Source organism: Volvox carteri (genome assembly GCF_000143455.1).
Source record: "Volvox carteri f. nagariensis unplaced genomic scaffold VOLCAscaffold_1, whole genome shotgun sequence".
Taxonomy (NCBI): Eukaryota; Viridiplantae; Chlorophyta; class Chlorophyceae; order Chlamydomonadales; family Volvocaceae; genus Volvox; species Volvox carteri.
The window spans coordinates 3410462-3426974 of record NW_003307545.1 but is presented as its reverse complement, the minus strand read 5'-3'; the positions used below and the strand labels follow the sequence as shown (position 1 = coordinate 3426974).

General features: G+C 59.1%; 2 protein-coding genes across 2 annotated transcripts; one reads left to right on the top strand and one right to left on the bottom strand.

Moving 5' to 3' along the window:
- Nucleotides 1–2599: 2599 nt before the first annotated feature.
- Nucleotides 2600–9927, bottom strand: VOLCADRAFT_40597 (uncharacterized protein; the record flags this gene model as incomplete). The annotated part of the gene is made up of 9 exons (XM_002945786.1): nucleotides 2600–3025; nucleotides 3706–4194; nucleotides 4702–4888; nucleotides 4964–5655; nucleotides 6514–6642; nucleotides 6808–6909; nucleotides 8447–8673; nucleotides 9236–9314; nucleotides 9841–9927. Coding segments are annotated over 9 exons (2418 nt in total), but the record flags the coding sequence as incomplete, so codon positions are not given.
- Nucleotides 9928–10963: 1036 nt separating this feature from the next.
- VOLCADRAFT_86187 (uncharacterized protein) lies at nucleotides 10964–15877 on the top strand (the record flags this gene model as incomplete). Its single annotated transcript, XM_002946132.1, has 3 exons — nucleotides 10964–10982; nucleotides 11512–13169; nucleotides 13703–15877. The coding sequence occupies 3 exons, from the start codon at nucleotides 10964–10966 to the stop codon at nucleotides 15875–15877; spliced, it is 3852 nt and encodes a 1283-aa protein (XP_002946178.1).
- Between the last annotated feature and the right edge of the window lie 636 nt (nucleotides 15878–16513).

Here is a 16513-nt window from a genome sequence, read left to right as displayed (position 1 = left end):
CCGACAACACCACGACGACAACATGTAGTAGTAGTAGTAGTAGTAGTAGTGGTGGCACGTAACAAGTCCGCGACTACAACAGCGCAACAAACAACCTCTTCATTACCCCTGCAACGAGAATTGTCGTCAACAAAAAGCACAACAGAAACAACAGAAACAGCAGCAGCAGCAGCAGCAGCTCCCAAGAGTAGTAGCAGGCGCATTGCTACCCCCTAGTGCTACTACTCTAAGGAGACCACTAAATGAGGCCGTACAGTATACGGCGTGGGCTCTTCAGTCTTCAGTCCGCTTTAATCCCTCCTCCGCGTCCATCCCCCTCCTCCCCAAACTACCTCCCCAAACTACCTCCCAACCAACCACCCCACCACCAACCATCAGCACCCCCCGGGAGGTCGTCTGTCCATCACTCTTTCTCTTCTTTCTCCTCCTCCTCATGCTCGTGCTCGTGCTCATCCTTCTTGTTGTGGCCGGGTCGGGGGTGCGAGGCCCCCACCGCCTTTTTCTGATTGGTGTCCAGATCGGCGAAAGGTTTACCGAACTTCCTAAGGGGGGTAGGGAGATGCCGAGGGGGCGGGAGGAGGTTGTTTGTTAGGGTTGTGTTATGTTGGCGGTTATGTCGGATTGATACCATTTATACCCCTAAGTTGAGGTGTTTGATGGGTCCGGGCGACCCCGGCGGTCCGCCTCTTATCCGTTGTTGTGGCTCTCTCGGGTGGTGGGCAGGTGGTGGTGGGTCACCTCGGAGGAATCTCGTGTGGAACACAGCCAGCCAGCACCCCTCCCCACTCAACCAAACTGAGTGAATCCTCTCTCTCTCCAACAACTCCTCGATCTGCCGATCGACACGAATTTTTGCAATATTTCCTCCTACCAAATTTCCTATATTATTCTTCCCTTATTCTTATCACTCTTCCAACCTCAGTTGGCCTCAGCCATGCATGCGTGCGGGTCTTGGGTGCTCCTCTCCAACCCTCTTCCCCTCAACCTGAAAAAGGCCCCCCCGTGCTGTTCCCTCGTGTGCGCTACCCCCTCTTCTCGACCCTCTCTACCCCCTCCCCTACCCTCTCCTCTATCCTCTGCCTCAGGCCTAATCTGAGTGTCGATCATTTCCAACAATCTGCGCTCCTCCGGCTCTTCTCTACTGGCTTCCAGCTCAGTTCCAAACGTCATCGCACCCCGACCAGATCACCTTCACCCCACTCCCTTGAGCTCAACTCGTGCGCGATGCGGTCCTTGTCCTCCTCGCTCATCGGGTGCAGTGACGTGTGGCCCCCGTGGGAGCTAACCGCGTGGTGAGCGGCGGTCTTGCCGACCATGGTGATGATAGGATGGTGACGTTGTTGATAGGCGGAGGTTGAGGGGTTGAGAGGATTTGGCAACCCTATTGAACTTGATCAGTATCTTGATATGTTTATGTATGTAGGCGTAAAGATGACGACGACACGGAAGAGATATCGGGGGGCAGGTCCGCTGTGAGAGAGGTTAGGGGGACAGCAGCAGAAGCAGCAGCAGTAGAAGTTGCAAAAAGATGTTTGCTTGCCTCGTGGACCGTGTCGGGCCTTCTCTGTATTCCTGCGCGGCAAATCGGGCTTGTAGGACGGCCTTCGTAGAGGCGATTGTGTTTTAACGAAAGCTGTGTCTTTTCCTTTGTTCAATGTGTACGTGCGCGAGGGAGAGGAAAAGAGAAAGAACCGAGAGTCTTACGTTTTCCGAGCTAAAGCTCTCTCGACCTGATTTGTTTCCCTCCTCTGTCCGTAGACTGTACAAAATTGTGTGACGTGAAAATTTAAGAGCGAGCTTGATTCGCGTTGATCGATTTTTTGCTTGATGGATGCGCAGGACGAATGGACGTGCATTTTAAAGTGCGATGCGGAATACACAAAAGGGAGCTGCTTATGGTGACGTCTCTCGTGGATCCGATGACGAGGACGGGACAAGGACATGTGCCGCGACAGAAAGGAAGTCAATCACCCCACACGCGCGCTCTGGCACACAAACATTCGATTGTCTGATTGATTACCTGAAGTAGATGTTGTCTTGGATAACAATCGAAGCGCAGTGACCCCGCCTAGGGTCGTCCTGTCTGCGACATGGGCTGCGTTGTTAGGGTGGGTTGGTCCCGGTGACGGTGGCCTCTACGGGCGTTGATTTTGGGGTTGGAACGTGAAGTTGCTGACTTTTTATTCCTTGTCTTCCCTTCATATAAACATATTTGATTGTCGATAAAACAAACACCTGACGTTCTATACAAAAGTTCCGATACTAGCTGCGAGTGACACACACACACACACACAACCCGAGTGTTTAAATAGACTGCATCCGTGTGTGCACATGTGTGCGTGTACACACGCATACACCGTCGATGCCGTCTGCCTCACACGTTCCGCCAAGTACTCTCACGCCAACCAGCGAGACAACGCCCCCAAAAAGAAAAGATCACCCAAGCAACGAGAACAATACTGGCCAGTATACCCCAAAATCACCAACGCCGACCACAGCATCAACCTCCTCACACAACGACGCCTTCCTCTCCACCGCCACCGCCATTGGTATCCCTCAAAAAGAAGTCCAATGTCCCCCGCAAACACCCCGCCAGCCACGTCGCAGTCTCCCGACGGGCCGTGGGGGGAACCATGAGATAAACCACCTGCCCGAGCGGCCGGGCATAAATGCCGTACACATCACGGAGTCGCCGTACTACCTGTATGGGACCCACGCCGCTGGCGTGGTAGCCGCCGCCGCCGCCGCCGCTTTGAGTAGCAAGCTCCACTGCTAGCACCGTCCCCACGGCGGCGACGCGGGTAACGAGTGGATGGTGAGACAACTCCGAAACCGTGTGTTGCTCGTCCCAGAACGGCAGCAGTCGGCCGCACGGTGTGTCACAGACGGGGCTCTTTGGGCAGCGGCCGGGAGCGCAAATGTTGGGGTTGGTTTCGGGGCGAGACAGGAGCTCCAGGGAGGCAACCGCGGCGGCGCAGCCGATGGGGTAGGCGGTGTACGAATGGCCATGCAACAGGGCAAAGAGCTGCCGTAGCCACAATGACGCCGCAGCCGTAAGGAACCAAAAGTACGTAGGACAGCGAGCCGAGGAATGTACGGCGCCGCCGAACGAACGTACGACAGACAAGGGAAACGTAGGCGGGAAAGGGCGGAGGGGAGAACGGCGGTAAAAGAACATTTGTTTACGGTTTCAAGCGAAAGAGTTGGTGCCATGTAGCGGATGGCATGGATAGATTCCCACACGTCGACGTAAAGGTTGTGTGTCAAGGTGTGAATTCTGTCATTCCCCAATAACATGCAGCTAGAGAGCCACTGAGGTTTTAGGGTTTTAGGGTTTTTCACGTGTCATGGTGTATAGGGCTGAGGGGGAGAGGAAGGGATGCACCCATCCCAACCCCGAATGGACGGGAGGTCGGGGCCTTCAGAGCACCCGGCCTCCTACAGGGCCTCCTCCATCCGCGGACGCTGCAGCGCCACCCCAAGGCAGATGTGACTGTCAGATCTCGAATGATCTCGTCACATTGCATCACGACCCCTCCGTCACAGTTCTTATAGACATCTTTACATCATATCTATATCTAGATCTAGATCTAGATATAGATATATCTTTACATTTACATTTGACAGCAATACAAAATAAATCACCTCAATTTTCCACATGCCGTGCGGTTATCCGGAGCCCATGCCTGACCTAATCCTTCGCACCTTGCTGGGCCCGCTGAATGCCTCGAACACTTCCCGCGTCGCTAGCGTGGCCGCCATCGGTACGGCACCGCCCGTCAGCAGCTTGCCGTAACAGGCTATATCCGGCGTAACGCCTAGCGTGGCGGCGGCGGTGAGGGAGCCCAGGCGGTACAGCCCGGTGAACACCTCATCCAACACCAGCGGCAGCCGACGGCGGCGGCACACCGCCGCGACGGCGCGCTGGAACCCTGGCTCAACCACCAACATGCCCCCGGCGCCCTGAAGCAGCGGCTCCATGACGCATGCGGCCAGTCGGCTAGGCGCGACGGCGGCGCCGCCAGCGGCAGCGGCAGCGGCAGCGGCAGCGGCGGCCTCGAACTCATCGATCGCTGACTCGATGTAGGTGCGGTACGCCGCCGACAGCGGCTCGCTGGCGCCGGCGGCGCCGCCGTCACCAGTACTACTGCTGTACGACAGAATTTCATCCAGGGAGGCCCACGTGGGCAGCTGCTCGCCCTTGGAATGGAGGCGGGTCAGCCAGACGGGGGGATCCAGGATCCGCCAGCGGCCCTGGACGAGCGGTATCATTAGTGCCGTAAATGCCGGGTACCAGTGCACGGGAGTCAAAAAAAGGTGAACACATAAATGAAGACGTGCGGCAAGAATGAGAGCCGCACCACCACCATCATTATCACCATCACCATCACCATCATCATGGGCAGCTTGATCTGTCCCGTCCGTCAATCAATCAATCAAGTAATCCGTATCGGTTTATGGTTGCTCAAAAAAGCCCACAATGACACGACACGCCAAGCCACCTCAAGACCCACCGAGCCCACCCGTCGCGAGCCGTCCCCGCTTTAACGCCGCTTTTGGTAAGCACACGGCTCCTGAGTGGAAATGCCCCCAGAAGCCCCCACTCCACCACCTTTAAAGAAACCCATCTTGGTCGCCCCACACGGCCCCTGCTGCCTGTTGCAAAACGCCCAACCGTCAACCAACCGTCAACTAACTTACCTGCCGCATGCCAACGTACGGCGGCTCCAGAAACAGCCCTCGGCCCCGGTACCACGGGGACTGCAAGGGCCCGTTGAAGACTGAAGGAGCAACACAGTCTTGCGCGCCTAGGGTATCCCCGTGGTAGGCCCCCTGGAGCCCAAGAACCATCAGCTCGCCGCCGCCGCCGCCGCCGCCGCCGCCGCCGCTGCCGCCGCCATCGTGGTCGCTGTTCCTGTCGCCGCCGTTGTGACTGCGGCTGCCGTCATTGCCACTGCCGTACAGCTGCAGCTCGCCACGGTCTGCTAAGAATTTTCGGAAAGCCATCTTGAGTGCCACTTCCACTGCCGTACTGCCGTCGTCGGAAAAGAACACGCGATCGGCCCAGCCGGCGCCGGGGCCAGCCAGCAGCGCCGCCGCCGCGCGGAGCGCCGGCTCGTGGGCCACCTCCGCAAACAACACGTGTAAGTAGCGGCCCGCTGCGTACGACACCGCGCGCGCGATTTCCGGCTGCAGCGCCGGCGTCGCCGCTTGTGTCCACCAGCTTCCGCTGGCGTCGTACAACGTGACGAGCGCCGGCGGCGGCAGCGCCGCCGCCGCAGCTGACGCCGTCGTTATCGTCGGCGGGGGCGACGGCGCTAGAGCCGTCCAAGTCTCGCCGCAACGGCCGTCGACGATGGTGGCCGACCCCTGGGTCAGTCCTGCATGCTGCGTGAAGGGCCACCACAGCTGCGTTTCCGCAGCGGCACGGCTCGCCAGCAGCGCCGTCAGCCGCCGCTGGTGGCGTTGAAACAGCGCCGCCAGCAGTTCCGAAAACGCCGGCAGGGAATCCACCAGCCAGTTACGAAGGTGCGGATCCAGGCCTTGGGACCGCACATCGTGGCCCTGACGGCGGCGGCGGCGGCGGGGACGGCGACGGGGACGGGGTGGTGGTGCGATCATCCGAGGATTCGAGATGTCGTTGTGGGAGATATGCTCGCGAGATAACCGGGTTTCCGTAACAGAGGTATCAGAATGGCGCATGAGTGAATGATGGCAAGAGTGAATGTGAAAAATATTTAGACAGGCGTTCCGTACATCAAGGGGAGGGGAATAGGTACGGAGGGTGCAAAACGGGTTAGGAAAGTTGACGTCGTGGAAGCTTCATTCACGTGGTTTTGGGGGTGTTGGGTCGTGGAGGTGTGCTAGGAGGTCCACATGCGCAGATGCCGTCGCTGGGAGGGAAGTGTGAAGTGTGAAGTGTGAAGAGAAAGGTGTCCTCCACCTTTTGACGGAAGAGCTGAGGGGGGAACAGAAGACGACACAGAAAAAAAAGGTAACGGTACTTGTAAACACTTGTGCCTGCCTTCCATTGCCGTACCTGCGGCGGCGGCAGTGGACATGCTGGCACGCCCGCCACAACCGGCGGCGGCGCCCCCAGCCGGTGTACGGCGCCAGCGGCGACGCCGTCGACTTTGAAGTACTCTCGAAGGAAGGTTAAGTTGTCCAACGGCACGGCGCCGCCGCCGCCGCTGTCGCCGCTGTCGCTGCCAACCCTGCTTCCATCGCCGTCCGCCGCGACCTGCCGTAACGTCCACACCGATTCCGCCAAACACCTTCATCCTGGCATCCGCTACTGCTTAGCGGCGCTCAGCTGCGCCCCTAGCACTGTGCGGACCTTAACATGACTGGTACATGACTGGTACATGGCACTGTGAATCAGAGTTAGTTCTTCCCCCCCCAACCCACCAGCCCCCAACCCCCGCATACACACTGTACAGGGGACGTTACCTTCGAAGCTGAAACCCCAACCTGCATAAGCACCTTTTGTACGGCATGTTGGCCAACCAGTACTACAGCCTCCACGTCCCAGCCCCGGGCCACCAAGCTGTCGTACGACGACAACGTGGCGGAGATACCGCCTAGGCGGGCATCTCCGACAAGTACGGCAGGCAGGTGCCGTAGCGGCCGCAGTACATCAACCTGCGGGTGTCGTACCAATGACGGCGGACAACAAACGAAACGAACAAAACGAAGTGAAAGGGAGAGAGAGAGAGAAAAAAAGAGATAACTCGCTTTCTTTTCTTTGTAACGCACACGTACGGCACAAAACGCGAGAAAGTTAAGTGACGTTTTCCGTACACGCACCGTCAATCGCCCTGATGGTGCCGGGCTAGTTACACCCCCCGCCGTCTCAAGCAGCAGCAGCGCGCCGTTGCCGTTGGCTGTAGCAAACCCGGCCCCATCCTCCTCCGCCGCCGCCGCCGCCGCCGCATCAGCACCAGCAGTAGCAACAGCAACAGCCGTACCGTCAGACACGGCCGCTGACGCCGGCGCCGACGTGGCCGCCATCTCCCCCCCTGCAGCTGTCAATGATCGTCGCCGTCGTCGCGTCAACAACAACTCCTCGATTTCTTGCCGTACATGTCCGTCAGTGTCCGCCACCAGCTGATCGTCACCGACCCCGCGACCTGCGGTGCATCGGAGGAAGCGGGGGCATCGAAACACATCGCCTCAGCCAGGGCAATGTCTCAACTGAACCAACGGTCAGCGCGCCATTATCACGTCATTGACATCCTCGCATCCGACACTATTCGACATTCAGTGCTTGCGTGTGTTTGCGCGCGCATTTGTATGTGTATTATGAGAGTGTTGGGGGGTGGAAATGGTCACATATCCTTAAAATAAAAAGGTCTATAGAGGTCACCGGTGGTGCCCAGGCCGAGGTGCACTTCCTCTAAAGAACCACCACACGGCCTTGGCGGGCTTTCCCCTAGCTACTTGTTGCCCCTAGGACTGTTTTCCGCCTAGGGGAGGACAACCACTCGTCGCTGGGCGCTCTTTCTTTTTACCACTCTAATTTGCTTTTTCACCAGCAGTCTTAACTTGCTTATTCTCTCAGCAGTCAACTTTTGTGTTTTCTCTTACAACTCCAAACCCCGAGGGACGGGGACGGGGACGGGAACAAGAAGAACCCAAGGAAATGGTCATCAACATCTCTCAAATTCTTTCCTCTTCAAGACGGACATGGAAAGTACGGCATGGAAGGCACGGCATAGAATGCCCGAAACAGGTGGCAAATATGCCGTACAGCGGGGCTTTACGGCCGTAACCCGGCCCCGGCCGAAGACTTTCCCACCTCGCCAGTGGGTTACAATTCCCCCCCACCCCGCCTGCACCCCCCGGGTCGCTTTGGATGCCAGACAGCTTACCACGGGTTGTCGTGTCGTAATGCACACACACGCACATACATACATACTTACATATATCTGTCTGGTCTGGTGGCACCTTTGTGCATATGAAAGTTCTGGGTTCGATTCCTGGTCAGACCCCCGACATAGTTCGGGAGGTCTAGGTTTACTAACGCTGCTTAGGGGTGGAGATGAGGTCTAGTTGATGGACTAAGTTTCGCATGCTGAGATGGTGGTAATGGCTGATGGCTGTCTCTACGGATGCCGGGTGACTGGATGAGGAGGGATTTAGTTGGCAGGACCCAAACCGCCGTCGGTTGTACGGCGTAATCAACTTTCAATACATATAGTCCATGGCCTCCCGGCTTTGACGGACCCCCCCCCCACTCGTGCGGCACTTGTAACTTGTAAACACACCTTTCCAGCCTTGTCTATGTTTGTTTGGCGCGTGTGTGCGCGTGGTGCGTCTCTGTTTTGATCATACGAGCCGCGGGGGTGTACCTACGAATGCACATACATACATACATACTTACGCACATGACCGGCCGGCGGGGAAAATGTTTCCCAAATAGGAAACCCCCGGCCCCTCAGTGTACGGACGCACCTTCCAACCTCACCGCCAGATGGGGACTAACGGCGTGGCGCCAAGCAAACAATGTCGTACAGCGGGATTGGGCGCCGGCGGCGGCGGCGGCAGCGCCCTTGGCACCCGCCAGCGCTGCCGTCGCGGCGGCATGAGGCCCAGTGTCTAGCACCCCACCGCAGGCCAAGGCCTGACACCGGTGTACGACAACACAGGAGGGCCGTACGACAGACAGGCAGGCTGTGTGGTTCACCACCATCCAATGCAGAGCCGAAATAAAGTTAGCACGTTGAATTGGAGCACACACGTGAATGAACATATGATGCAGGACGTCGCACGTGACGGCCTGGTCAGTACGGCGCTGTGGCGCCGTTAAAAGAGAGAGGCAACTGTGAGCGCTCAGGAAGGCAAAAATGAGGGCCGACAAAACCCTAGGACATCTGCTCTGCTTCACCCGTACAATCCACGCAGGTACGAGCCTGGGACACGTCCTGACCCACATCCTCTGGAGGAGCTCACAGCCCTAACCCACTACACAATACATGGGCACTCGTTACACCTTTACCTAGGTAACGCAACCGAGGTGTAAAACACACACAACACATACATACACACGCTTACTCAACACAGTGGTACTACTGCTATTGTATAATCATTATTTATACTTATCATTATCATTATTTATTATAGTTTATTATTATATTATATTATATTATTATTATCAATAGTTATTATTATTATTTATTATTTAATAGTCATCATCATCATCATCATTGGTACTGTGGTTCAAATGGGTTGGTACCATGGCCTCTTACCACAAGTCGGGCATCGCAGTCCTCGGGGAATCCCGTCTGGACGGGTTTTACGTACGACAAGGATATCTGTACGGCAGTGCACGACAAAACGCGGTCTGCTGATGTGGTGGCTCATGTGGTGGCGTTGGGTGGCAGTACTCTAGCGTCCAGAGAAGACGCTGTAGAGCGCTCTCAGAATGCCGTATTGTGCTGTGCTGTGCTGTGTTGTGCTGTGTTGTGCTGTGCTGTGGTGTGCTGTGCTGCATTATGCTGTGTTATGCTGTGATGATTGAAGGAAAGGTTTAGGTTGATCCGGATTGGCATCATGGCATTGAGCCGCGAAGCGAAGGCAAGCTAATAAAGACAGAGATGGCAAACATGAGATTCTCTATGTCTGTACAATCTTTTTCAAACCGTCATATTTGGCGCCAAATATGACGTGAGAATCATGGCCTCTGAATCATGGCTGGCCAAACCCCTGAACTCCTGAAAATGAAGAATGCCGTGATCTGGCTGCTTGCGTCCTTCCCGACCCGACCCAAATCGTCAAGACTCTACGTGAGGAGATTCTTTGGTCAAATTCCCCCGACATGGGTAAAAATTGGAGACGCACCCTATGGGCCGCGGCTGCGTAGGCCAGGCCGACGCTGACCAACGTCTTTCCGACGTTAGTATTGGCGCCCCAGACGCTGAAAGCAGGCACGCCGAGCAGCAGCCGCGTCCCCGCGTGCGGTTCTGGTGGCGGGGTAGATCTGTCATCCTGGTGGGCCGCCTGTGAGGGCCTTGGGGAGGAAAATTGGCGCTGCCCAGCTCCGAAGGACGCCAAGCGACGCGAAGAAAAAGTTGTGAAGGTTGCGAGATGGCCGCGGCTGGTCAACAGCAAGAGAATTTGGCGCTCTTGGACCATGTAAGCCGTAGTTAAAGCGTGCTAGGAGGACCACCGATGGCTTCAGCCTGACATTGATGTTTGAAGATCGAGCCGCACCGTCGCGTGACTTCTCCTAATCGGGTAATCCATAACTTCGGATGTTGCTCCAGGGAACTGGTTAGTTAGCCGGGGATTGCGCCTGGCGCATGTGCGGGAATTAACGTACGTCACGGCGGAAGTTGACGCGATGACGCTGGTGAGTGATATCCAATGGATACAACAAAGATACTGTGTACAATCCGTAAACCGCTGTTATACTAATTGCACAAGCCCTGATTCCTCGCTCTTTTCACTTGGTTACGCGAGTCTGAGACCTTGATATATCATGCCATGGAGCTTCAGACCCGCGCCTGGGGCCTCCTCCTGCTGCTAGCTGGCACAGCGTTATGCTGATGCCCTTTGTGATAGGATAGCTCGCGTTAGCTGGCAAGGATGGGCCAGGCAAACTCGAGGCAGGCGACACACATTGAGAGGGGCTATTGTCTTGACTTTCCTAAGCGTCTGTCGAACCAGTCGCCTCCCTCGGTGCACACGCGCATAGAGAATACGTTCTTGGCTGGCGTCAAACTGAGCTGGCTAGTTACCCAGCTTGTTGCCTCGTTGAATGGAGACTATGGGTCGCCTGTCAGGAGGGTCATGGAGGATTTTATTCTGCCGTTATCCTTTGTTGAATATCCTTCGGACGTAGAATCCTTTGGTCCGGCAACACTTGTCGTCCTGGTGCATCCTTCAACGCCCTGGAGCGTTTTTATAAAGGCCATGTTGAACCACATAGGCATGGATCTCAGAAAGGCGCTTCTAACTGGGGATGCGCCGCTGTCCCCACGGTAAGTTTCTCATGTGGGGAGCGACCTGTTTCTGGCCCCCAATAAAGTGCACCGGCCGATCATCACGCTTCTTAGGTCCTGTTAGGTTTACGGGACGTGGAAATCAAGCTCATATGAACGGGCCAATACACTTTATGCGGAGTCATTACAGTTCTCAGATGCCTTTTGCTCGTCATTCGGCCTGGAATTGTTTTGCGTGGTGGCTTTCGTGCCGCCGCAGACGTGGCGTCATTCGCTGCGTCGGTGGCTGCTTTTCTATACAGTGTATCCTTCCACGTTATGGCATCGTTTCAGCACATGTTCTAGGGTTAATGCTTTATTTGACTCCTTTGCTTCTGAATGTTCCTCGCCAGAAAGCGAACCCTTTGAGGAGCGCAGGTCTCAAGCTTTGCTTATCCCTGGCTGGCTGCCTTCAGGTCGCCGCTTGCTCCAACCGGCCCATCCGCTGGTTGCCATTGCCTGCACGCTGGAGCCTGTGCGACGAAACGTACCGAAGCTGAGCCCTGTATCTGTGATGGAACCTGTACAGGCAGCGCTGACCATTTGTACCATTCCACTTACCTTCACATCGACTTCCTGGCGCACACCCTCAGCAACGTCAGCAACGCCCCCGTATCCCTCCCAGCCTTTCCCACGGAGGGCTCAGTTCGTCCGACCTCAGACGAGTCCGCACCCTTTGCCAACTCTGGCGACAGTGCCGAGCGTGCCCTCCGTCGCATGGCCGGCGAACCTGCAGCACTAATTGTCGTAGACCCCGCTGGCGCTATTTTTACCGACCCACGGGCCGTTCGCTCGATCGCAGCGGCCATTTCTGCCCTACATCAGTGCACAAATGCCAAGGACCCTCAGGAAGAACGCCAGGATGAGCAGCTGGTGCCTGCCGCCGCTGGCGGCGACTGCGGCGCAACCGCCCCAGCTGCAGGCTCTCAGCCGTTGCGCCTCCAACTCGCCTCCGCACTGGACGGTGCCGATTGGGCACCTGTAATAGCAGCCTTTGGCCGAGCAGCTGGGCTGCTGCCGGACGATCCGGCGGCGGCGCGGATTGTCTGTGAGACGATCCTGGAGTCGGCGCAGCATCAGCACAACGCCCTTGTGCCCCTGCTTCATGCCTTTTGCAGCCGTGCTAGCTTCTCACTTGAGGCCGAATGCGGGTGCTGTGTCGCTGTTGGCAGCGTTGGCCCCGTCGTTGTCGTACCGACAGCCGCTGATGTTACCATGAACGACGGCGTCGGCGGCGTCGGCGTCGGAGTTGGTGACTGTTTGCCGCCAGTTCAGCGGCACGTGCTGCCGGGGCAGATTGAGACAGCGGAGAATCTGGCCATGGCCGGAGGCAGCGGCGATGAGGATTCGATCAACGGGGATGCGGATGGCGTGGGCGGTCGGGGGCACGGGCCAGACAGTCAGAGTGGTATCACCAGGTTCGCACGTGACTTGTTTCGGGGGGGCGTGCTGCCGCCCACATCGCCGCCGCCGGCGGTGCCGCCCGGCGATGCCGACGCGCTTTACCTTGCCCGCCGGTCGCGTTCGCTGACGGAGAGCGCCATCACAGTCTCCACCGCCTCCGCTCGCCAGAAGCGGTTGCCTGGCCGAAGCTCCAGCTCCGCACTTGCCGGGGCTGCGCCCCCGATGATGCCGTCGGCGGCGTCTGGCGGCGGGAGAGGCGGTGCCGATGACGGCGCCCCGATCAGCGGCGTCTGCTCCTCATCACTGCAGCCAGGCTCCGGCGCTTCGGCGCCCGCGCCGTACAGCATGCGTGGCGGTGGCGCCCTCAGCGCCGCGAGCTTTCGGGTCCCAATCACCAGCGGCATCATCGCCTCGAGTGCCGCCGCAGCCGGATGCCTAAGCAACACCAACACAGCCGCCGCAGCTGAAGCGCGGCAGGGCTCCACGTGCAGCTACATGCACTACGCATCCGCCATGGCGTCGGTCGCCTCTTCAACGGCTGGATGTTTAGGAAGCAGCAGCCACCTGCTGCCATTTGCGGTGGAGGCCGCGCGGCGATACGCGGCACTGCTGGAGGCTGTTGGGCTGTGGGCCACCGCGAGTGGCGTGTTGGAGGCGTGCCTGTGCTCGGTTGGCGAGTGCTGGGGCCATCGCTCCAGTCGCATGGCGGCGCTGTTGACGCAGCTAGGCCGTCTGCAGCAAATGCAAGGGCTATATCGGAGTGCGGAGGTTACGTGGCGGCAGGTAAGGCGGGTTTGCAGGGGAATTGCGCGTGTGTGTGTGTGTGTGTGTGCGTGTACAGCGCTGGAGACGGATATGGCAGCGGGCAGGAGGGGCTATGTATGATGCGACATGTGGTAGCCATAGCGCTCGGCCTGTTGTTGTGTGAAGGGAGAAAAAAAGGAAAGGAGAACGGGTCGGAATGCTCAAGCAGCAAGGATGGCTGGTGCGAAGGGCTTGCTGGGATGTTAAGAAGGATGCTTTGAGTGGAAGCAAAATTGCGGCGATTGCGGGCAGCGTTAGCGATGTGGGGAGTTGCAGGACTGGAGAGTTAGGGGAGCTACGAGCGTAACTGCTTTGCTACAAGAGCTCTCGCACGCAATGGGGGACTTGATGTCCGGAGGGCTCCCCCACGCGGAATCTGTTTCCAGTCCTCAGGATACTGCCAAGCTGTTGACCTCTTGCGCGGTCGCGATCCACTGGCTTTTCCTTTCCTCGTCCTCGTCTCAACACTCGTTGCGGTTCGGCTGATTTATTGTTGTTGTTGCTGGCGCCAGGCTTTGGAGGCCTTGGAGAGCGTCTACGGCCCCGATGGTGTGCCAGTACTCCAGTGCCGTGTAGCGCTGGCGCAGGTCCTTGCGGCGCTGGGAGAGCAGGAGGCGGAAACCATGATGCGCGGCGCGCTGGCGGCGTTGGATGCCGCGTTAGGACCTACTGCGTCGGAGACGCTGGAGGCGCGGGCGGCAGTGGGGAGCTATCTGACCCAGAACGGCCGCTGGTCCGAGGCGGAGGTGGAGTACCAAGCGCTGCTGCAGACGATGGAGGACGCGCCTCCACCGCCCCCGCCGCCGCCGTTGCCGCTGCCGCAGCATCAGGAGACGCTGCAACAGCAGCACGGAGCGTCGGAGATCTTATCAACGACTGTGGAAAGAGCAGCGGTGGCGGGGGGGGTTCCGTCGGCGCGGGGGCTGCGGCAGGGCTGCGGTAGTGGCGGCGGCAGCGGCGGCGCGGTATCGTCCCCGCAGCACCGCGGCGTGTCGCGAGCGCTGACGACGACGCAGCAACAGCAGCAGCAGCTCCTTTCCGGGCCGGGCTTGGGCCTGAGTCCGGGGCCGACGGAAGGGCCGAACAGCAGCAGCGCCGTTCCGTCGTCAGCGGCGGCGAGGCCGGCGTTGAAAAAGTCGGATTCGCGTTGTCGAACGGCCTGGGGATCCTATCCCGAAGCAATGGGAGCGGCCGCTCCCAACGCCGCCGCCTCAGCGTCGTCCGCTGATACTGCAGGTATTGCATCACTTATGATGCCGTACAGTCCTGGTTACGGAGCTCGTGCTACCGGCGCATCCGGTGTGAGCGTGACATTCCACCGCCAGGTTTTGCCCCCGCTGTCGTCTTCGGCGGATAATATCCCATCCGCCACGTACCCAATCACTCTCCCGCTGTCGGGGGTTCTCGCAGGCCCCCCTCCCGGGCTGCCGCTGCTGCCGCCGCTAGGCGGCTACAACGGCGGCAGCGTCACGACGGCCGCCGTGGAGGCCTCGCCGTTGAGCAGTTCTGTTGCCGGCGGCGGCGGCGGTGGCGGTGGTGGCCACAGTGGCCTAGGACCCGGATGCGCTGAACCAGTGGCTTGGAGCGCTGCGGCCGCCACGTTGGCCGACGTCGTTGCTGCCATACACCGCGAGTACGGCGGCATTAACGAGCTGTACGAGGGTATGCATTTGGCGGGTCCGGAGGGTTCTACAGCAGCGGACCTCGCCGCGCTGGCGGCGGTTTGTCCGCGGAGCGGTGCTTGCATCGCCGCCGTCGTCAATGTACGGCGCCTGACGGACGCAGCCGCACTGTACGATGCAGCGCTAGCGACGCGGCGTGCTGTACTCAGCGCTGCACACCCTGTAATGATAGACCTGCAGCTGCAGTACGCCAGGTATCTCAGTTCGGCTGGGGAGTACGGCCGCGCCGAAACCGTCTGTCGTGTTGCTCTAGAACAGCTCATGTTCAAACCGCCGCCTGGTCCACCTCTGTGGCGGCAAGGAGCTGGTTCCGAATCCGCCGACGGTGATAGCGCCGGCGGCGGCGATGGCAGGGTCGGCCGCCACCCAGCGGAAGTCCGCGTACGTCAAACGCTAGGTGTCGTACTGGCAGCGGCGGGCTCGCTTGCCGCTGCCACGGCGCAGCTGACCGCCGCTGTGGATCTCGCGGAGAAGCTCGTGGCGACTGGCGACATGGCGCCGGCTGACGCGCGCCGCATCGAGGCACTTGACAGTCTTTCTGAAGTGCTGTGGCAGCGCGCGCAGTCTACACACGCCGCCGCTGCAGCGGAGGCGCCGCCGCCGGCGTCGTCGTCGTCGTCGTCAATAATGCAGGCGGGCTCGGCGCCATTCGCCTCCCGCGCCGTGGAGTGCAAGCGCCAGGCGCTCGGGCTGACGGCGGCGGTGCGCAGCGAGCGGCACGAAAGTGTGATGAAGGGCTGGGTAGCCCTGGGTCAGATGTTGGAGGCGGCGGGTGACCTGGCGGCGGCGGAGCGTGCGTACGAATGCGCGGCGGAAGTGGCGCTCCACCGTCACAGCCGTCTGTCCGCGGCCACCAAGGCCATCTTCCGCCAGCTCCAGCGGGTCTATCAGGCGCAAGGCCGCACCGCAGATGCCCATGTACTGGGGCACATGTACCGGCTCAAGGGGGGGCTGCTGTCGGCGGCGCCGCCTCCCCCGGCCGCGCCCGTACAAGCCCAAGCGTGAAACCCATCGAGCGGGCCCGTGGCGGCCGCGGGGCCATTTTCCGCGACTGCTGGGACGGAACCGATCTGTGCTTGGGGGAAGGGTTCTGGGTGTTCACCCGGACATACATACATACATACTTCCATACATACATACATACGGTCCGATGAAGGCGGACCGATCACGGGGGCGACTGACACGTGGGGTGTGAGGTGTCCGTGTATTGGCCTGGGCGGCCGCCGCTTAGGCCGGGCTTTGTGGAGAGCGGGACGCGGCTGTTTTATAACGATGCACACCGGCTCCCTCCTCCAGGCTTGCGGCTCCAGGCGGCTCCAGGCTTGGGTTTGGCCAGCTGGCTTGACGGCGAGGTGATGCAGCAGCAGCAGGAGAAACGTTCGCAGACGTACTTTTCCACGCACGCATTCCTTTTGTAGGCGGGGGATGGCGCGGGATGGCGCACTCCACGTCCAGATGGCCGAGCTTATGTTGAGCGGCTGATGTGGTGATGGGGGGAGAGCAAGGGCGGGAGCAAGAGGAAGAGAAAGGGAGGAAAGGATACAGCAAGGGGGGAAGAGGGGGTTGGCCGAGGAGGAGGGGGGTTCGTCGCGATAGAAGCAATGTGCGGGTTTTCCAGCAATGCATCAATCAAACCTAGCG